We start from the raw sequence: 22175 nt of genomic DNA on the forward strand, positions 1-22175 counted from the left end.
CCTGACAGTTCTTTTCCTCTCACTCCTGAGAATCTTCATTATGTACCCTTTTGGGTTCAAGTTTATGGCATTCCCTTTATGTGTAAGTCATATGACTTAGCCCGTTTTATTGCTTCTGAAGTAGGGGACCTCATAGAGGTTGATAGAGACACTGTTAAGGAGGGCACAGGACCTTATTTGAGGATGAGGATTCTGTTGGATGTGAACCTTCCAATTCGTAGAGGTATGAACATTAGGTTCATTCGCATGGGTAGAGAGTTTATTAAGTGGATAGATTTTAAGTATGAGAGGCTTCCGGACTTCTGTTTCTTCTGTGGCAAACTTGACCACACTAAGAGATATTGTCACTTCTATCTCCAAAAGTGTGATGAAACACAATCTGATCCCCTTTGTCCGTATAATATTCTGTTAAGAGGCAAGGAGAAAATTGTGGATAAGTCTATGCCTTTCCAATACCCTCACCCTCCTGCTATGACCATCATGGATTATGCTCCTATCAACCTTAACCAACCTACTCGAAATTTCTTGGGAGAGGCTATCAACTTTCCTTCCTTTTTAGCTCCTGCTGTGGGTTCGGGGTCTCAACTTATAAATTTCCATACCTCTTCCAACATTATGATTCCTACTCCTATTAATCCCAATGTTTCTCATACTGTTAGTATTGCTCCAAGTCCTTTCTTGAACACTCCTATGCGCTCTTCAGCTTTTACCTCTTACTCCACAGACTCTATGGTGGTAGCTACTAGTGCTCTTAGCACTGATATGGTACAACCTGTTTCTGGTGCTTTGACCGAGGGAGACTCTGGTAATGTTTCTTGTGGAGCTATGGAGGTTATGGGAGTATCTTCTATTCCCAGTCAGCCTGATCAGATGGTTCGTGGCAAGGGTCTTGCTTCGGCTTCTGGGGTTAAGCGGCCATCGTTTGTTTCCCAACAGGCTGTTGTTGGTGGTTCTGTTAGGACTCAACTGAAGAGAGCGCGCGCGGGTGAGAGGGAGGAAGGTGTTTCATCTGTTTCTACTGATCTGGAACAGGCGGGTGATGCTTTGCACACCCGCCCAGAAAAATGACTGTTATATGTTGGAATGCACGAGGGTTGGGGAGTACTCGTGCATTCCGTCGTCTCTCCCTTCTTGTAAAAAATCATAGTCCTGATGTCCTTTTTTTGATTGAAACCCGTTTGTCTTTGGGTGCTGTGGATAAGTTTAGAGCTGGGCTGGGTTTTGCCCATGGTTTTGAAGTCCCTAGAAAATATTTTGGTGGGGGACTTATGCTTTTGTGGAAGGACTCTGTTTTTGTTAATATTCTTACCTTTTCATGTAATCATATAGACTGTAATATTTGCTTTAATGAAAAGGATATGTTTCATTTTACTGCTTACTATGGTTCTCCTGTTTCTTCACAAAGACACTTAACTTGGAGTTTACTTGATAAAATTTTTTATTCCGCTCCTAATTTGCCTTGGTTAATCATGGGAGACTTTAACAGTTTTTTATCTTATAATGATAAGATTGGTAGCAATTACTATAATCACAAGGACATGGATGATTTTTCCAATTTTTTATCTAAGTTTAATCTTTTTCCTCTTTCTTGTGTGGGTAACAAATTTACTTGGCGTAATCAATCTGTTTGTGAAAGGCTTGATTGGGCTGTTGTTTCGGATTCTTGGTGCAATCTTTTTCCAAATGCTGCTTTACATCACCTTTCCTTTTATGGGTCTGATCATCGGGTTTTAAAGCTTTTTCTTGATGATCAAAATCTTAGCTCTTCTTGTCGAAGAAGCAGGCGTTTCTTTTTTGAGAATGTTTGGCTTGAAAACCCTGAATTTTTTTCTATTATCAAAACTTCGTGGGTCAACAGTAATGTTAATCAGAATAATTCTAGTCTTTTTCAAGACTTTCTTTCCAAACAAGATCTTTGCATTGCTGCTCTCAAATCTTGGAACAAAGTAGCTCACTTATCTTTAAAGTCTCGTATTTCTGATCTTCAGAATGAAATTTCCAGAGCTCAGGGTATTTCCACTTATAATCGGGATGAGCATTTCCGTATTCAGTGTCTTCAATCACAGTTAGATGCTCTTCTTTATAAAGAAGAAATTTATTGGAGACAAAGGGCCCGTACTCATTGGCTTAAAGCAGGTGACAAAAACACTAGGTTTTTCCATCGTTTTGCCTCTCAACGGAAAAAGAATAATGCTATTAAATTCCTTAAGGATGATTCTAATTGCGTTGTTTCTGATCATGATGGAATTAGTAGTATGGTAATTTCTTATTTTCGTGATCTGTTCTGTACTGAGAGGTGTGATGCTGATGCTACCTGTCAGATTTTGGATTGTCTTGGCCCTCCTTTAGAAGATGTTGATTATGCTTATCTGGATGCACCTTTTTCTGATGTTGAGGTTAGGAAGGCTCTTTTTAGTCTTTCTGGTGATAAAGCTCCGGGAGTCGATGGGCTGAATGCTTATTTTTACCAGAAAAATTGGTCCACTTTGGGGCCTGAATTAGTCCAGGCTGTTCTTTCTTGCCTCAATGAGGGTGCTGATTTTCATCATGTTAATTCCACTCTTATTACCTTAATTCCCAAAAAACAGCATGCCCACTCTTTGAAAGATTTTCGTCCAATAAGTCTTTGTACAACCTTATATAAAGTGATTTCTAAAGTGTTGGCTAATAGATTGAAAGTGGTGTTGGATAAAATCATTTCTCCTTTTCAAAGTGCGTTTGTCTCTGGTCGAGTCATTTTTGATAATATCCTTATTGCTCAAGAGATTGTGCATGCTATCAATTCTCGTAAACATGGCAAAGTTGGCTGGGCTGCTCTTAAGCTGGATATGGCTAAAGCTTTTGACCGTGTGGAGTGGCACTACTTGCAAAGTGTTATGTTCCACTTTAATTTCCCTCCTAAGTTTGTGTCTCTTGTTATGAAATGTATTTCTACTACTACCTTCTCTTTTCTAATAAATGGTATTGTTAGCCCATCCATTAAGCCTTCTAGGGGTCTCAGACAGGGAGATCCTCTCTCGCCTTATCTTTTTATTCTTTGTGCGGAAGGTTTATCTGCTCTTCTTAGGAGTAAACAAGATGCTGGTGTTCTGAAGGGTATTGCTATTGCCCGTTCTGCTCCATCAATTTCTCATCTCCTTTTTGCTGATGACAGCCTCCTTTTTTGTGCTGCTAATGGTTCATCGTGCTCTGCTTTGCAGGAAGTTTTTGACATTTATTCTAGAGCTTCGGGACAGGTAATTAATTTTTCTAAGTCCTCTATTCTTTTTTCTCCCAATACCCAATCTCATATTCGTGCCCTCTTCTTCAACACTTTTAATCTTGAAGATAGACCTTTCATTTGTAAATATTTGGGTCTTCCTCAATGTCTCTCTAGATCTAAGTATCACTCTTTTGCTTTTCTTAAGGATAAAGTTAATTCTGTTCTGAGGGGCTGGTCAGGAAAGTGTTTTTCTAGAGCCGGTAAAGAGGTGTTACTTAAGGCTGTTATCCAGGCTATTCCTGCTTATGCAATGGCCTGTTTTCGTTTGCCGGTTAAGCTTTGCAGGGGAATTGAATCTGTGATGGCCAGGTTTTGGTGGGGTTCTGCGGGTGCTTCTAAAAAAATTCATTGGAAATCTTGGAAACGTATGTGTCAGTCAAAATTTTTTGGGGGGATGGGTTTTAGATCTCTAATTCATTTTAACCAGGCAATGCTTGCTAAGCAAGCTTGGAGACTTTTTAAAAACCCAGATTCTCTTCTTGCTTCGCTCTTTAAAGCCAGGTATTTTCCTCGTAACTCTTTTCTCGAAGCTAAGCATGGTCACAACCCTTCCTTCACTTGGAGAAGTTTACTTTGGGGTAAAGACTTATTAACTTCAGGATTGATTTGGAAGATTGGTGATGGAAGTAATATTCGGATTCTGGAAGATCATTGGCTTCCCCACAATAAAGTTAAGTCTTTTAATGTGGGACAGACACCTCCTTCTCCTTTTCTTTCTTATTTCATTAATAGATTTGGGGATTGGGATATTCCTAAACTTGAAACTTGTTTCGGAACAAGCATGGTTAATGAAATTATAAATGTCCCAGTCTCGGGTCTTCAGGGTAATGATGAAATAGTTTGGGAGTATGATAATTCGGGGATTTTCTCTGTTAAATCTGCTTATCATTTAGCCTTTTCACATCAAGATCTTCCTTCTACTTCCTCTCCGGATAAATCTAAAAAGTTCTGGTCAAAAATTTGGACCTCAAAAATTCCTCCAAAAGTGAAAATTTTTATTTGGCGTATGCTTTCTCAGGCACTTCCTGTTGCTTATTCTCTGTATAAGAAATGTATTATTGATTCTCCTTTGTGTCCTCTGTGTAAAACTCAACCTGAAACTGTTAAGCATACATTACTAGACTGTTCCAGATTGAGGAAAGCTTGGAAACACTCAGGATTTGTTAATTATTACTCTCAGTTTAAACATCTTAGTTTATATGATTTTTTCTATAATATTACTCAAGAACTGGATAAGAATAATGTTGGTATTTTTTGCTGCTTTTTATGGGCTCTTTGGAACCAAAGAAACAATCTTTTTCATAATAAGTTTTCTATGCAGCCTGTTGATATTTATGATTGGAGTATTGATTTCTTTATTAAGTATATAGATGCACAGCAAGTATCTTCTTCTCAACAGGTGGACTTGTTAGATTCGCATAGCTCACATGCAGGGGCTTCGCTCCAGCTTTATACAGATGCAGCCATTGATACTTCTCGTAAAAGATTTAGCATTGGGGCTGTTGTTTTGAATTCTTCGAATCAGGTTATTGCAGGTTTTGTGAAGCCTTTTGAAGGTTGTGTTTCGCCGGTGATAGCTGAGGCCAAGGCGATTCTTCAAGCTATGCAGTGGGTTAATTGTATTCATCTTCCTGTTGATGTTCTGAAAACAGATTGTAAAACAATTGTAGATAAAATAAGTTCCTCTAAGAGAGGTTGTAATGTCTTGGATGATTTTATCACATGTATAAGGGGCTTATTATCTAACTGCCCCCCACTTAGCTTGAGTTTCGTGAGAAGGGAGTCTAATCTCCTTGCTCATCAAGTGGCTAGGTTGGGCCTTGGGCTTGATGATGAGCTTATATGGAATGGTTCTCTACCTTCCATTTAGTTTCTTGTGTATCTTTGTTGGTCTTTGTAATACACAAGCTTATTTTCAAAAAAAAAGAAAAAAATTAATTTTCTATATATTTATTTTGAAATTAAAATAATAATGAAAACTAAAATATAAAACAAGTAAATTTAGTTGAGTATCCAAATTAAATAAACTTTTATCAATTTTTTAGAATATAAATGGATAAATCTCATTGAAAAAATAAATAAAAAAATAGGTAGAAGGTTTCTTTTTTTAAAAAAAAATAATAAAATAGGTAGAAGGTCAATTATGAAAAATTATAAAATAAAATTAAAATCAAAGTGTAATTATCGAAATTATTCTAAATGAAGTAATTCTAAATAGGTAGGAAGACATTACTTAGGGAGGGTTTTAAAAGGCCAATCACCTGTTTGGAATTATTTGAGGCATTTCTAATGGAGACCAATAAACATGAGTAAGGTTGGAGAGACTATGTGACTAGGTAGAAATTGTTTAGATAATGTTAAATTTAGAATTGGATATGGTCATAAATATAAAAGTGGTAGAACTAGGTTGATATTGGATGATATTGAACTAGGTTCCTTATTGGATGATATTGCTAGTTTGCTTTCCAGTTTTTCTGAGGCATCCCTAATTTATGTTCGACGTACAACCAACAAGGTTGCTCATGAATTAGCTGTGCATGCACTTAGGGTGGATGGTGAATTGGCTTGGATTGAGGATTTTTCTTCTTTTTTTCATTGATGTATTAAACTCTGATTGTTGTTAATAAGAGTTTAATTTCAAAAAAAAAAAAAAGTGGTAGATCTCATTCTTAGTTTTTCAAAATATCTTAAATCGTCTAATTTTAAGGTATGTTGAGAAAATTATAGCTAAAATACTTACACACAAATTCTTTGTGAACACAAAGAAGATGGTGGCGCAAGATCTGTGATACCAACTTTGTAAGACCTGCTCCAAAGTATCTAAAAGAGTGAAACATGAGTGCTTTGATGATTGCAAACATGAGAGTTTTGGGGGTACTTTGGGGGTGTAAATAGGTGTATAAATCTATTCAAGATAGACGAAAAATACCCTTAAAACCCCAAAAAAGAGACAAATCTCCTATTGCCACTAAGAGAATGCACCAACCCCTGCACCACCTAGGTGAAGGGTTTTATCTCTATGATGGCTTCCAAAAGTTGTGGACACCACCTCTTCTCGTCCCATAAAAATATACCAATCTCTTGTGAAAAGTTGAAGATGACAAGTTTTGAAGAAGATGAAGATGAAGACATGCAACAACCCGACCACCATGGTGGCAACACATAGTGGCACAGGAGTGGTGGAAGCACCCCCTGCGCCACCTAGGTAGGAAGACCCCTATAGAGTCTCGATTATATGTTAAGTGTTATTATATGTTAAGTGTGTGTGTTGATAATACTCTTCTTAATCCCTTTAGTCGAGAAAAGTCACCCTCTTAGGTTGACTCGCATCACCCTCTTAGTCAAGATAAGTCACCCTTTAGTCAAAAGTCACCCACTTAGTCAAGACAAACCCCCTGTTGCCACTAACAAAGAATATGCCTAGAAACTTTTCAGAAAGACTCCTTAGAATCGGCCCAGGTTGACAAAATGTCAATCTGGGCTAGCACTAGGTGTCAACCTAGGCGCTGGTCCCTTATTTTGGCCTCCAGGTTGGTCTGTTTCTTCCCCGAAAGTACTTATTTTCTCATTTTTTGATGAAGACGAAGAAAATTCCTGAGACGAATTTTCAGGTTGATGCTTGGAAGTGGGCCAGGTTGACAAAATGTCAACCTGGGTGTGCCAAGGGCATCGGGTGCTCCAAAATGAAAGTTCTCTGAATCTGATTTTGATGCCTCAAATATGTCTGTGACATATTTAGTTCATGTCCTAGTACAAAGTTTTACCTATTTGCACTAAGACGGTCCCAGAAACTGAATCTTAGTTGAGTTGCCAACCTAGGCGCTCGGGTTGATTTTTATGGTGTCGTTTCATCTATTTTCAACTTCTGGTCCTTGGACTTCGATGCTTCATGTCTTATTGATACAAAATACTGAAAGATAGTGAGTTGGAAACAACTTGGCGGGATCTAAACACCCATTCTGGAGTTCTCGTAGTCAACTTAGGTGCAGGGCTAGGGACCCCTCCCAGGTCGACTGATATGACTCGGGAGTACTCAACTCTGAGATATTTTATTTCTTACCACATGTCAAACATTGATGTCCATGTCACTACGATCAATTTCTAGGTTAACACTAGGTAACCTAATGAAACCATGTGCGTTTTTGCATCATGCGCCTAATTAATGAGAGACTTAATTATGGCAAAAAATTCAAAAGAATATCTTTCAAAACACGTAAGTAATTAACATATTATATTAAATTTGATCAATTTTGAATTATCAAGAAACGAACATATACATTTTGAAATCGATTTATACTTATGCTGCAGTGTGATGGTAGGGCAGAGTATACAATGGATGCAATTAACATTGTGCGGGAAGAATAAATGGATTACTATACTAAGTATTTTCTAACATAGTTTTTATATTTTTTTTTGCTAGCAAGTATAATCTTAATTAGATTTATAGTTTTATATTGTTTTTGTAATTGTGATACTTACCATTTACTATTATATATAGTGATATATTATAAATTTTATTAGATAATATTGTGCAGCAACTTATCTTTGTATATATCGCGAATACATCCATATAATCAACACTATCAACACATGATTTTTTTTTTAAAAAAAATATTAAATTTATTTTTTGCCCACTTAAATCAATTACGATAGTTGTGAAAAAACATTGTAATTGACCTATCTTAGTGATTTATAAGTGTCGAGATTGTTACCTATCTCGGCAGTTTACTATGTAACCGTCGAGATTACTACTTATCTTGGCAGTTTTGGGTGTCGAGATTGCATAAACGTATGAGAAGATGGCACACCTATCTCGACGGTTCAAGGTAAAATTGTTGAGATTGCTTACCCAATCTCGGCGATTCCCAACTACTGTGATTGGTCATGACTATTACAGCAGTCAGATCTTCGGCGGTCGGGAACCACCGAGATAGGAAAAATTTCTTGTAGTGTGCTAAAAATAAGATTGAAACAGTTACTTACCATGTATATAAGAAAAAACAGTCATACATGCACCACAATATTTGAACTTTATTTTCGATATTGTAAATTATTCTAATTTTTTCAAAAATTTACAGGTAGTCCTAAATAATTACAATGATCATGAACAAAAATTAGATTATAAAGCTCTCCTAAATACCAAAACAGATTATATAATATTTATACTTTTCAATTTTCAATGACATCATTGCTGCCTTACCCATATAATAAAAACCAATAAAAATATATGAGGAAGACTAATTAACAAAGAACTACTAAGATAGGGAAAATTTCTTGTAGTGAGTGTTAAAAATAAGGTTGAAATAGTTATTTACCACCCATATAAAAAAATAGTCATACACACAACACAATATTTGAACTTTATTTTCGACATTGTAATTTATTCTAATTTTTTTGAAAATTTACATATAATTTTAAATAATTATAACATGATCATAAACAAAAATTAGATTATAAAGTTCTCCTGAATATCAAAAGAGATTATATAATATTATACTTTCAATTTCCAAAAACAACATTGCTACCTTATCCAAATAATAAAAACCAATAAAAATATATGAGGAAGACAAGGAAGAATGGTATCGTCCGTCACGTAAAGAAATGCCTTCATCAACTATTGAGTATTGTTTTTCTAAGAAAAAAAACCTATTGATTATTGACCATGTAAATGTAATTTGTCAATTAGGGGTGGACAACATCTAATTTAATTTAATTGAACTAAATCAATCCAATCTAATTTAATTATAAAAAATTAAATAATTACATTTGGATTGAATTGGATATTAATTAAAAGTTAGATTCTAATTGGATTAGATCGATTATTGGATGTTATTCTTAAAATACCGATCCAAATCAATTATATTTATATATATTTAAAATATTATTTATATTTATTTATATATAATAAAAAATAAATATTTCAATTATATATTTTTAGTGAGTTTTTTTGTGTTGAATTTGTAATATTTAGTTGTTTAATTTGTATATTTGTTTTTATGATATTTTGTTCTATTTTATTACTTGGTAATCTTGTTGTTTTACTTATTTTAAATTTTTAGTTATATTACACTTAAATAAATTGTGATATTTAATTTTTATGTATTTTTCTTCATATTTTTATGTTAATATTAAAAATTAAATGTGTAATTGGATATCGAATTGAAAAATCTATCAAATCTAATTAATAATTGAATTGAACTTTAAATTACAACTAAATTGAATCGTATGATAATTTTCCGATTACAATTAATAATTTAATTGGATGAGTATTAGATTAGATACTCACATTTTATATATTATGAAAATTTGGGGTGGCGCCTTGATAAGAATGAGAGACGTGCAATGTTGAACTATATATTTCAGAGTTTTAATTTGTTATAATATTGTAACGTTTTGGTTTTTAGCTAGCTAGTAAACAGTGCTAGGTCCATCATTTTTTGATTTAACATTGTTTAATTTTAAATTAAAATTGAGAAAAACAAAAAACCCAGGTAGTGAAGTTCTTCTTCACCATTTTCTTCACTTATTTTCTTTCTTTTTCAAATCTCTCTTAGAATGATGTTGAGCTATGACAATAATGACTTCCCAAACGATTTTGAGATGAGGTTTTTGCGAGGGAAGCAGCAGAGGGCTCTGCAATGTATATGATTTTGTTGTTTGATTTAGTTGATGATATTGTAGTTTAAAGTACCACCAGAATATACAAACAATAAAAATCAATTAAGAATTTAAGAAAGAGTTTGATATCCAAACTTGAAGAACACAAAACACCAGTGAAACGAATCCTTGAATAGTGACTTTATTGATCACGAATCAATCTCAGTTACAAATCTCTTGCTCTCTCAAAACATGAGTTTCAGCTTTTACAGAATTTTAGAGAGAAAATGAATCGACGCCTAAGCTAATGAGCTAGCTAGCTATCTATTTGTACTATTCGGCTAAAAGAGATATAGCTCAGCTTTTTATCAAAAACTGTTACAACTAATTTAACAACCAGCTAAATAAGGAAAGCTTAGGACTACTTATGTGACAGTCAGTAGTCTCGTGATCTATAAGGAAAAATATCAGGTAAGTTGTGCAATCCCACATTGCTTGGGAAGGTCAAGTGAGATGATTTGACACTGTGTAGGTATGAGACTGCACAGTTGAAGAGAGCTTAAATGGATTGATTGATACTGCCTATATCAACAAGGTGCATCTTGATTTTTAGTAGCCCATCACGAAAGAACTCCACAGTTAAGCATGCTTGACCTGGAGTAATTTCAGGCAGGGCCGGCCCTGACTTTTAGTGGGCCATAGAAAAAAAAATTATTTTAGGCCCTTATTTAGAAAAAAATATGGTATTTTTCAAAATCCGTAAAAAAATGGTATAATTTTAAAAGGTAAATATTTTTTTTGGGCCCCTGGGATAGGTGGGCCCTAGGTACAGGCCTAGCCCGCCTATGCCCAGGGCCGGGCCTGATTTCAGGATGGGTGACGTCCTCTCGTGTTGGTCTGTAGGATCAATCTTCATTCCATAAAACAGTTAGAGTAACGTACTCATGTATAAGAGTCATTCATTTTGTAGGTGTAAGGGCCCAATGAAAGCTTGAAGCGGAGACGTTACAAGTTAGTTAAGTGACCCGACCCTCAATAGCAGGTTAAGTGTGTGCTTAAGACCCATTTAGCTTAAGGGCTAAAAAAAATCTTTTTTTTAAAATTATACATTTTTTTTCTTATGACCTACTATATATTTTAAGTAACAGATATGATTTTGTTGTTTCTAAGTTCAAAATTTGTTGTATCTCGGTTTTTGTTTAAACTTTATTTGTTGAGGCAATAGTGATGTTGATTATTTCTTTGTTTTTTTAGAGTGGGTCTCAACATCATAATTACTTATGCTATAGCGCCAGGAGTATTATGAGTTATGATATTAAGCATTAAAAGTCTTCTATGCCAAGTTTTGCTGATTATTATATATAGAACATTTTAGAGTTACCAAATAATTAATCAATTAGCTAAAGTGTTTCTGTAGTACTAAACTCTTATTGCATGTGTTGCAGCATTAGAAAACTGTAAGATATGAATTTTTACTAGGTGTAATTTAGTAGTTACTCTTCTTTATGGGTCACAAAACAATCACACCTTAGAGAATAATCAACTTATTAGTGAGTATCCAATAAAGAATATATACAAAGAGTCGCACTGGCTTAAACAATTAGAGACAATTTCTTTTCAAATTTCAACTGTCACAATTTGTTTTGAGTCCACTTCATAGATCAAATTTAGTGGGCTCACCTTGACTTTGCTACCCTTGTCATGCAACACACTTTTTTTTGAAAGAATATTATATTAGTACGTAAGTGGTACCTTTGATGTTTTTGTCTTATCAAGCTTATATTCAATGTTTTCTGTTTATTGTCTATAAGGAAAAGGTAAGAGAAGTGAGCTAAAAAACACTAAGAAAATATTTTAACACACATTAACATTCAATACACCATATACATGTTTTAAATTTATGACAACACAAACTATATACAATATTCTTAATTTATTAAGTATTTCATCAACATCATACTTTAATTGATAACAATAAATAAATAATTTTATACATGGAAAATTATATCACATGCATTAATACTAATCCAAAATCATAATATCATATGTAAAGATCGTAACTCTTATATCATACTCATAGAATAACTATGATACTATGAAATAAGCATATCACAATCATATCATATTATTTATGGGAAATTTGATAAATTATGCTTAAACATTAGAGGTGGTGTTTAATTATACTACCCTTTTAAAAATTTTATAACTATTCTCATCTTTTAATAGTGACCCCAAAATACCCCTCTCCTCTAACCCAAAAAATTTGCCTCTTCTCCCTCTCATCTTCATTCACGCACTCTCTCTCTCCTCTTCACGATCTCTCTCTCTCTTTCACTCTCTCTCACTCTTCACGCACTCTCTCTCTCTCTTCACACACACTCCCTTTTTGTCACTGCCGCCGATCGACCCTCTCCCGGCCGACTGCCACCTCCACCATTTTCACCCTCAACCTCCACCTCACTCAACAAAGCAATGGGTAAGTGTTTTTCTTAGTAAATAGTCTAGTTTTTTGTTGAATTGCATGGATCTGAACATTGTTAGTTGTAATATGTGACTTTTGTGTCCTTGAAATGGAGGTAGAGTTTGTGGCTAACAGTCTGTGGTTTTCTGGGTTTTTTTGTTTTTTGCGATTTTATGCGACATCATGCGATGTTTTGTGCGATTTCATGAGAAATCTGAGGTTAGGGATGACATGATTAATTTTGGCGACTTTGTACGATTATTATACGATGTTATGTGCGATAATGATGTTTGGCGATTTGTGTGCGATATGTTGTGCATCGTTATGCGATTTTGTTGACTATGTGATATTGTGCGACTTTATGCGATTTCTTTCCTTTGTTGTGCGATTTTTGTGCGACATCATAACTGGTTTATATCATATTTGTGTAAAGCGATTATTGTACGATATTGTGCGATACTGTGTGCGATATAGTATGGTATTTTTAAATGTAAGTTTGTTTGTTTTTCTTTGGGATAGATTCATACCGTATTTGTGCTCGTCTTACCGTATGATGGCGTTTGGACTTTGGAGGGTTTCAACTGGGTATTTGATTCCTCAAAAAGTAGGACATTGATATTGGACATTGACTGTACACTGAAAAAGTTGCATGAAGTTTTGCATGAGGAGTTGGAGGTGGACCCCTTGGTGTTTGAATTGAAGTTAGAAGTTCTTTACATGTACATGAAAGGCACTAAGTTTCCACCTGAGGTTTTAGTGAAAGATAGTCAACTACGAGTGTTCTTGAGCATGAAGGCAAAAATGAGTGTGGACAACTTGTTGCCACTATTTGTGACTAAGGTGAAGAAGAATGTGAATTTGGAGCGAGACTCCGAAATGTAACCCCTAGAAGTGTTGTTGGGACCTTTGTCCCGTAAACCGATCCTGGGGTTGGTTTGGACGAACTAGTTGGCACTAATGTAGATGATGAGAGAGTGGGTATCGAATTTCATCATTCAGATGAGTTCGATGCTCCCTTTTACAACAATGATCCTGTGGTCGATTTGGGTGTGGATGATGATGTGGCCTGTGATGTACCTCCCCGAGGATGGAACTAACTCCAAGCAACCAAGTAGAGCGACAAAGAAGACCCCCGTAGTGAGAATCGCCAAACACCGGGAACTAGTAGCGGTCGGCCGTGTCCTTCTAATAGTGCTCCTGTCTCTGAATTTGAAGTTTCTACTAAATTCAAACCTCTTGTGTGGACAAGGGAAGACATAGAGGAAAATAATGTGTATACAACATCTCTTAGTGGTACACCTTCAGGGGAGATATATCTTGGCAAGTTGTACAAAAACAAGGAAGAATTGAAGAATGTAGTTGGTAGGTATGCACTTTGAAAAATAATTTTGAGTGGATGGTAAGTAAGTCCGGCACCGATGTGTTTTACGTTACTTGTAAGGATGAAAATTGTAAATGGAGATTAAGGGGGAAGAAGAAGGCACTTTGTGACATGTTTGAGGTTACTGTGTTTCACAACGAACACACATGTAACTTGGATTCTAGACATTCTGATCACCGGCAAGCAGCACCGTGGGTCATTGGTCACATTATTAAGAACAAGTACACATCAGATGGATCTAACTACAAGGCAAAAGACATACAGAGGGATATGTTTGATGAATATGGCATCAAGATGAGTTACGAGAAAGCTTGGAGATGTAGAGAGAAGGCGAGTTATGTACAAGAGGGGTACTCCGGAGAATCTTATACGAAATTATATGGTTACTTCTACATGCCGGAACGTAATAATCCAGCACTATTATCGACATTGTCGGCGAGGATAACCGGTTCAAGTCTTGTTTCGGTCACTCGATGCTTGTAGGAAGGGATTTAAGTATTGTCGTCCCGTGATTAGTATCGACGGAACATTCTTGAAGACGAAGTATGGAGGAACACCGTTAGTTCCGTTGCGTACGATGCAAACAACCAATTGTTTCGGTAGCCTTTGCAATTGTTGACGGTGAGAATCATGACTCTTGGAAGTATTTCTTGCGAAAGTTGAAGGAAGCCATTGGTCGGTTGAAAATCTTATGTTCATATCGGATAGGCATCAAAGCATTGAACATGCTGTTGATGTTGTTTTCCCAGAAGCATGCCACTGTGCATGCTTCAAGCATATTACTATGAATGTCAATCACAAGTTTAAGACTGATGTATGCAACAAGCAAATATGGCTTGCAGCTTACGCATGGAACAAGACGGAATGTGATAGGCATTTTGAGGTGCCGAAACGAGATGGACCCCGCCATTGCTACATACGTCGAGCAAATAGGGTTTGAAAAGTGGGCTCGTCCTTATTGTCCGTGGCGATCGGTACAACATAATGACAAGCAACGCTGCCGAAAGCTTCAACAAGGTGACAGAAGAATTCAGAAAATATCCAGTAACTATTTTGGTTGACTTCATCAGGTTCACACTTCAAAATTGGTTTGCTTCTCGTCTCGAAAAGGCTAGTAAGTGCGCTACTCCTTTGGCTACTACTTTTGAAAATGATTTAAAGGATCAACACAAAGATGGTATGTTCAGGAGTGTCCTTCGTAATGGTGCCCAATTGTTCAACGTTGGTACGAGTCCTCAAGGTGAGAGAGGTGGTGATGTGAACTTAGTGGAGAGAACATGCACTTGCGGACTTTTCCAAATGCTGAAAATCCCTTGTCCACATGCATGTGCCGCAGCAGTTAGTCAGAATGTGAGCGTGTACACACTTTGCTCTCCATATTACACTAAAGAAACGTGGAAGAAAACCTACGATGCCACAATTAATATTGTTGGCGAGGAGGATGAGTGGGTACTACCGGAACATATCAAGAACATAAGAATCGGGGTACCAGTGGAGAAAAAACCAGTAGGTCGGCCTAGGAAGAGCAATGCAGGTAGAAGACCGACGAAGCGTCGACCGTCTAGTGGTCAGGTGGTAGTGGAACCTCGTCATTGTTCGCTATGTCACGGTTCAGGGCACAACAGAGCTACATGCAAAGCTCGAGTTTGAACCATTTCTCCAATTTTTAAATGAATATGTGTTGTATTGCTGGTTGTTGGATATTGTGCTTTTTTCTCCTAGATTAATAATTTTTTGGTTTGTTTACCGATTTTAGGCGACATTATGCGATTACTGTGCGATTTGTAACTGACAGGAGCTAGTTTGTAGTTTGTTTTGTATTTTTTAGGCGATATCCTGCGATTATTGTGCGATTTTTGTGCGATGTTAACTGACAGGATCCTGTTTTTGAGTTTGCTTTGGTTCTGTATTTTTGGCGACATTGTGCGATTATGGTGCGATTTTTCTGCGATGTGAAGTAATCTAGATTTGTTAGTTTGTGTATTTTGGCGATATTATGCGCGATGAATGTGCGATTTTAATGCGATTCCTAGTGAAATAATTTATCAAGAAGTCATCTTCTCACAGGATTTATGAAAAATTTAAAAAAGAAATAAATTGATACAAGCAACAATTTAAATAGCTTTAAATTTACTTGTTATATATAAATTTGGTGAGATTATAATACAATTACAAAAGGGGAGTTTATGTGTACAAGATTAACATTGCAAAAACCTACAAAAAACTACCACGTTAAGTTCTGGTAAAATAGGTCCACACACCACCTATGTCTAAAGGTGAGCATGTTATCATCATGCACATGCTCCAACGAACGATCCAGCATCAAGTGCTCAATGTGCTCCATGGCATACACTCCACAATTGCCACTAAAAAAAAACTAAATATTAGCAACAATTAAGTTAAGTAATTCATAATGGAGTGCAAAATTAAATAAATTACTCAAAATATACAAAAGAAAAAGAGATTCACCTGCCGTTCGTTTGTGGTACAACCTCCGAGGTAGCTCGTCTATAATGGAGGGGTAGGAGCTGACTGAGATCGCCCAACTCCACCGGATGTACATAATTGTTGTATTGGAAATAACCGCTATCTCGAATTAGATTTGCAAAGAGCTCGCTGTAAGGCTTCAAATATGACTCCATGGCTGCCTCAACGGTGGCACCGATATCAGAATCATATACAATGATCTCCCAGTTCTCGATATCCACCTCAACTGCCACCCAGTGGCGCTCTTTGGGAAGGTGCAACACAAAGTATATGTACTCCTGCTTCTCCCAACATGGCAAGTATCTGTGCGGTATCCCCTGCACGTAGCTCATGACGCTCTCATCCCATTTGATCTTGCTCCTGTCACCCTCACACATATTCCAAAACATGGAAAAGAACTGTGGAGCAGATGTGTCCAAAACTACACCTTTTCGGGTGTAGACTTCCGGGTACAGGGTCCGTCTTCTTCTCAATAAGTGCGCCATGGCATCAATTTGCTGTGTTCCAAATGAAAACAGTTAGAAAGAAGTCGCATAAAAGTCGCACAACAAATCGCAGGAAATCGCACAGCAAATTACCAAAATTGTTTCAAATAATCGCACAACAATCGCACAAAAATCGCACAGTAATCGCGAACCAACATCAATCAGTTTATAATCGCAAGCACATCGCACATAAATCGCATAAAGTCGCATAAACCAGATTACATATAGAGTAAGTATAAATCGCATATAAATCGCATGTAAGTCGCATATAAGTCGCACAAACAATAAAAAACACAATAAATTAATTCTGTTAAGAAATAACTTACAGCATCTTCGAGCCATTCGTTGAGCACCATCAACTTCACGAACCACGATCTAGTGGCTTCGCCAGTGTGAACATCCCTAGGACGGCCATTGTCCCTAGCATAAGTGATCCACTTCTGGAAAAATTTTAACAGCCGGGCGTCCGCCGGTTTCAGGGTGTCTACTACCACGGGCCCTTGTCGTTGTTTCTTCTTCCCAGCAGTGTAGTCATTCAAGAAAACCGGCTTGCGCTTTCGCCTAAGCCTACAGAACTCCACTCCATCTGGTGGCCCCTGCAACTCTTCCACATCCTGAGATTCAGTATCACCCAGCGAAATGACAATGGCGTTTGCAGGAGTAGAAGGAACGTCACATGCGTCAGGTTGCCAATCTTCTGGGTAGACATCATCATCATCATCATATGTCGGCGGTGATGGATGTACCGTCTGTAATGGCTCTGCCGTGTCTGATGGTGTGGGGTCTGATTGCTGTGCCGGCCCTGATGGTTGTGTCGGCTCCGAAGGCTGCTTCTGTAACAAACTTATCACGGTCGCAATTTGATCCATGATAAGATTCTTCATCTCTTTCTGACTTCTCTTGAAGTCAGCCTTCATCTCAGTCTGGGCAGTGAGAATCGCAACTTGTTGTGCTTCTACCTTCTCCAACCTCTTAGCCAACAAGAGGTAGTTGGAGTCATTGGCTGGAGCAGAGCTTGGGGGCGCAGAGGCAGATGCTGGGGGCACGGTGGCAGATGTGGAGGCGTCTGGTGTTTCCTTGGGTGGGGATGGTGGAATAATTTTGGACCTTTTAACATATTCCGCCACCCGTTGGGCTTGGGTCTCGAATGCGGTCGAATCTTGCGTCCCGGCTTGTGTTTCTTCGACCTCATCTAACCCCATTTCCACTGTGGGGACCTCACCCTCACAATTGTTCTTCCAGTAGTCGACCTCCCAATTCCGAGGATACAATATTTGAAGCACAACCATCTGAAAGAAAGCCAAGTAAACATTTAACATTCAAAATCGCACAGTAATCGTAAATAAATCGCATAAAATCGCAGACAATGACAAAGAAACAAGTACCATATATCGCACATAACTCGCACAAACTCGCATACAAATCGCCAAAAAATCCAGCACAGCAGCCAGGTAAAATCGCACATATATCGCATACAACTCGCATAACATCGCATTAAATAATTGGTATAACACTAACATAATAAATCGCAGACAATGACAAAGAAACAAGTACCATATATCGCACATAACTCGCACAAACTCGCATACAAATCGCCAAAAAATCCTGAACAGCAGCCAGGTAAAAATCGCACATAACTCGCACAAAACTCGCATAACATCGCATTAAATAATTGATATAACACTAACATACTAAATCGCACAAAAGTCGCCAAAACATCGCATAAACATCGTATATGAAACAGATTGACAATCAGAAACATGCAGAAATCGCATACATATCGCATTAAAATCGCTTAAAATCGTATAAAATCACAGTTTCACAATTTTAATACCAAAAAAACAAAGAAACTAAGATTGACATACCCTTTTCTCAAATAGTGCAGCCACGTCAGGTTGCTTCACATCATGTCTCGTAACGGAATCGGGAGTACTCCAATTCAACATTCGAGGGAATCTAGTCCCTCTGCACTGCCCATACTTCTTCCCCAAATCTTGCATCACCTCGAAGGCCCAGTATTGCAGCGCCGGGGCATATCCATAGACATTGTACTTTGCCTCCGGTTGAGTAATTTTTTTCTCCGTCTTCCCTTTCTTCTTCATCTTATCTTTAGTAGAGACCTTATCAATGTAATTCTTCCTCAGGTCACTCATACTCTTACTTGTGGATGACAATAACTTCTGATAAGAAAGGAGGCCCCACGGATACTCGAAGAAGTTTTCAACGTTTTCTACCAGCTTCAGCATATCCGTCCAGATATAAACACCCTCAGCCCTTGATAGAAGAACACCCTCGACAAATGCGCACAGCCCCAACTTGTACACATCGTCCGCCACATCGCAGGACTCAAAAGCTAGCCAAAGGGTTTTGAAAGTGACCCGTTTGGCATTATTGAGGTAGTCCCGCAGTATCCGATCTGACTCACACAGTGTACTCAAATCTCCTGTTGAGGGGCCACCGCTCATCTTTAGTCCGGTGATCAAACCAAACTCAGACCGCCCAAATCTGGCTTCGGTTTTACCAACGTAAAACCAGACTTCATCATTTTTCACCTCAGTCACTTTCGTTTTCCTCAATAGCAGTTGATGCACAATCACCCCAGAGAATTTCAACTCACTGGCATTCCAAAAAACTCCAAAGGGAGTTTCCTTCACCCTCTCAGTCAAGTTGAAGGCTTCAAACTTAGCCTTTATTGAAGCAAAGTACCCATTTCCTCTGTACGTGATACGGCCTGGAAAATGCTCAGCCAAGGGTAGAATAAGTTCAGGAGCCATCTGCATTTACAAGATTAATTAGACTACATCGCATAAAAATCGCACCAAAATCGCTAAATAATCGCATATTTTTTCAATAGTGGAAAAGAATCGCATAAAAATCGCACATGAATCGCATAATATCGCCAAAAAAATACAGATCAAAACTAACTAAAACATATGATCCTGTCAGTTAAAATCGCACTAAACATCGCACAAAATCGCACAAAATTGGTTAAAATAATTGCAAACACAATAGATATAAAATCGCACAAAGTCGCACAAGAAATCGACAAAAATCGCACAAAAGACGTTTCCACATTAAATGGTAATTAATGTGACATTTATTATCCCGCCTAACCAACTACTTGATTATGTCGCTAACATGTCGCATAAAAGTCGCGACATGTCGCGAAAATTGCCCAGATTGCTTTTTGCATGACAAACACGTGTACAATTGTGTAATTCAATTTTTACATTTATTATCCCACCTTCCCAACTACTAGTTTTCTCTATAAAAGCCAATTTTCTATCTCATAAGTTACACATATTTTCTTAATTTTTTTCCTCTTAAGATAATTCTCTTAGCAATGTCTACTAGAAGGAACAAGGGCAAATATCCGATTCTTACTCCTGAAGAGATCAAGCAGGAGCCTGATTGTGGGGAAATTACGCCTCAAATGCAAAAAGTGCTTGACGACATGAAACTTTTTGAAAATGAACGGCTTATGAACGAGTGGAGGTTTCTAAAACTTGAAAAAAAATTTAACAAAACAGGTGTATGGGCGGCTCCACCACCAGGGTTCCCCGAAGGCTGCCGTCGCTGCAAGTTAGGTTATTTAAATGGTAAACAGGTGAAGCCTGGATCTCTATGCAAATATTGCAAGGCTACACTTCGCTTTGAGTCGCAAGGCTACACTTCGCTTTGAGTCGCAAATGTAATCGTTAAACGTCGCTAAATATCGACTGAATAAATAAAAGTTACATTAATGTCGCTATATGTCGCTATATGTCGCACAAATTCAACAACCCAAATGCAGCAGTCAAATATCGCACAAAATCGCACATAATCGCACAGAAATCGCACAAATTCAACAATCCAAATGCAGTGCTTATTTTGTATCCTTAATCGCACAAATATCGCTTACACGTCGCCCAATATCGCACAAAATAAAAAAAAAACCCCAAAATCTATATCCCTAAACTCAGTTTCTTCCCCAAACTCTAAAATTGATAAATTTAAACAAATACATTTCAGTTATATCACAGATGCACAATGTATATGATAACAGAGAACTCATTGTTCAGAGTAAATTGCATAAAAATTGCCAAAAATCGCATAAATATCGCATAGTATAATAGAGGACCCATTGTTCAGAAAAAATCGCACACAAATCGCCAAAGCTCACATAAAAATCGCATAGTATAACAGAGGACCCATTGTTGATAAAAAATCGCACACAAATCGCTAAATATCGCAAAATATAACAGAAGCTACCTAAGGTAGCACAAATCGCACAAAATCGCATAACATCTCATAACATCGCTCAAAATCCCTAAAAAAACCGTGAATTCAATATTGCATCGCACTAAAGTCGCATAACATCGCATAAAATCGCACAAAACACCAAAAATCTAGAAAACCCAATTCCCCCTACCCTACATTCATCCCAAACACAAAAACTAGCAATTTGAAATTTTAATAAACTACATATCTCAGTTATATCACAGAATCACAATTTAAAGGATAAATTGTAAAAAAAAAATTAAAGGAAGCCCATACCTGGTTCGTCGACGGTGCCGGGGACGATGATGAACGGAGAGTGGATCTCGTGAGTGTCGTGGGTTGACTGGGATGGAGTGGCTCTCGTGGGTCGACTGGGATGGAGTGGGTATAGTGGGGTTCGGGTCTCGTGGGTCGTCGCTGTGAGAGAGGGGTTGAATGGGTCGACTGGGTTCGTGGGTCGACTGCGTGAGAGGGGTTAGGTTCGTCGTTCGTGGGTCGACTGTGGTGAGAAGGAGGCTTTGTCGTTCGTGGTTCTGCGTTCGTCGTTCGTGGTGAGTGTGAAACAGAGAAAGGAAGAGAGAGAAGAGAGAGAGGGAAGTTAGAGAGATTTGGGGGAATTGAAATGAGGGGGGTATTTTTGGAACAAAATTGAAAGTTAAGAATTATTATCAAATGTATATATTCTGTGTATAAAATAACACCATGTCCATTTTTTTAGCATAAAATGTCAAATTTCCCTTATTTATCATATCATGACCATTACATACATAACTCGGACCTATACTGGCCCTACAATATTCGGGCACATTTAACCCTATCATTGCTATGGAATAAAGTATCTCTACTTCAATAGTAACTGTTAGAGAGTCCTACATTGCTAATGTGTGGAAAGATAATAGATTATATAAGAGGAATGGACTACTCCTCCCATTGCCAATTAGTTTTGAGATAGAACCCCATTCACCTTATACCAAATTTTAACATGGTATCAGAGCAAAAACAAACAAAAAAAATCTGTAGCGACTATCCAACCCCCCCCCCCCCAAAAAAAAAAAAAACCCTGATCGAAGTAGAGCAAAAAAAAAAAAAAAAGAGACACCAAAAATCTAAAAAAATTGATCCAAGAGTCAAAAAGTCAAAAAATGCTACTTGTGATTCGGGGATAGTGAGCGAAAAAAGAGAGCCACGAAAAATTCAAAAATACTGATCCAAAAAGTAGAGCAAAAGAGTCACTTGTGATCA

General features: G+C 37.3%; 2 protein-coding genes across 2 annotated transcripts; one reads left to right on the plus strand and one right to left on the minus strand.

Annotated features, from left to right (window-relative positions):
- Positions 1–14685: 14685 nt before the first annotated feature.
- LOC133030623 (uncharacterized) lies at positions 14686–15351 on the plus strand. The gene has a single exon (XM_061103424.1). It carries the CDS (start codon positions 14686–14688, stop codon positions 15349–15351), a length of 666 nt encoding a protein of 221 aa, XP_060959407.1.
- A 447-nt stretch (positions 15352–15798) lies between these two features.
- LOC115718101 (uncharacterized) lies at positions 15799–21152 on the minus strand. Its single transcript, XM_061102973.1, has 4 exons — positions 18539–21152; positions 17000–17962; positions 16171–16685; positions 15799–16067 (listed from the first exon to the last, which is right to left on the minus strand). Exons 1-4 carry the CDS (start codon positions 19451–19453, stop codon positions 15926–15928), a joined length of 2535 nt encoding a protein of 844 aa, XP_060958956.1. The 5' UTR covers positions 19454–21152; the 3' UTR covers positions 15799–15925.
- Between the last annotated feature and the right edge of the window lie 1023 nt (positions 21153–22175).

This window comes from Cannabis sativa, chromosome 8 (assembly GCF_029168945.1).
Source record: "Cannabis sativa cultivar Pink pepper isolate KNU-18-1 chromosome 8, ASM2916894v1, whole genome shotgun sequence".
Lineage (NCBI taxonomy): Eukaryota > Viridiplantae > Streptophyta > Magnoliopsida > Rosales > Cannabaceae > Cannabis > Cannabis sativa.

Excerpts from the sequence above, each read along its gene's own strand:
- LOC133030623 (XM_061103424.1), top strand. The coding sequence starts at position 14,686 with ATGACAAGCAACGCTGCCGAAAGCTTCAACAAGGTGACAGAAGAATTC.
- LOC115718101 (XM_061102973.1), bottom strand. The coding sequence starts at position 19,453 with ATGCAGATGGCTCCTGAACTTATTCTACCCTTGGCTGAGCATTTTCCA. Across the intron at positions 16,686-16,999 it reads ACGAATGGCTCGAAGATGCT|CAAATTGATGCCATGGCGCA; the intron begins GTAAGTTATTTC and ends TTTGGAACACAG. Across the intron at positions 16,068-16,170 it reads GTACCACAAACGAACGGCAG|TGGCAATTGTGGAGTGTATG; the intron begins GTGAATCTCTTT and ends GTTTTTTTTTAG.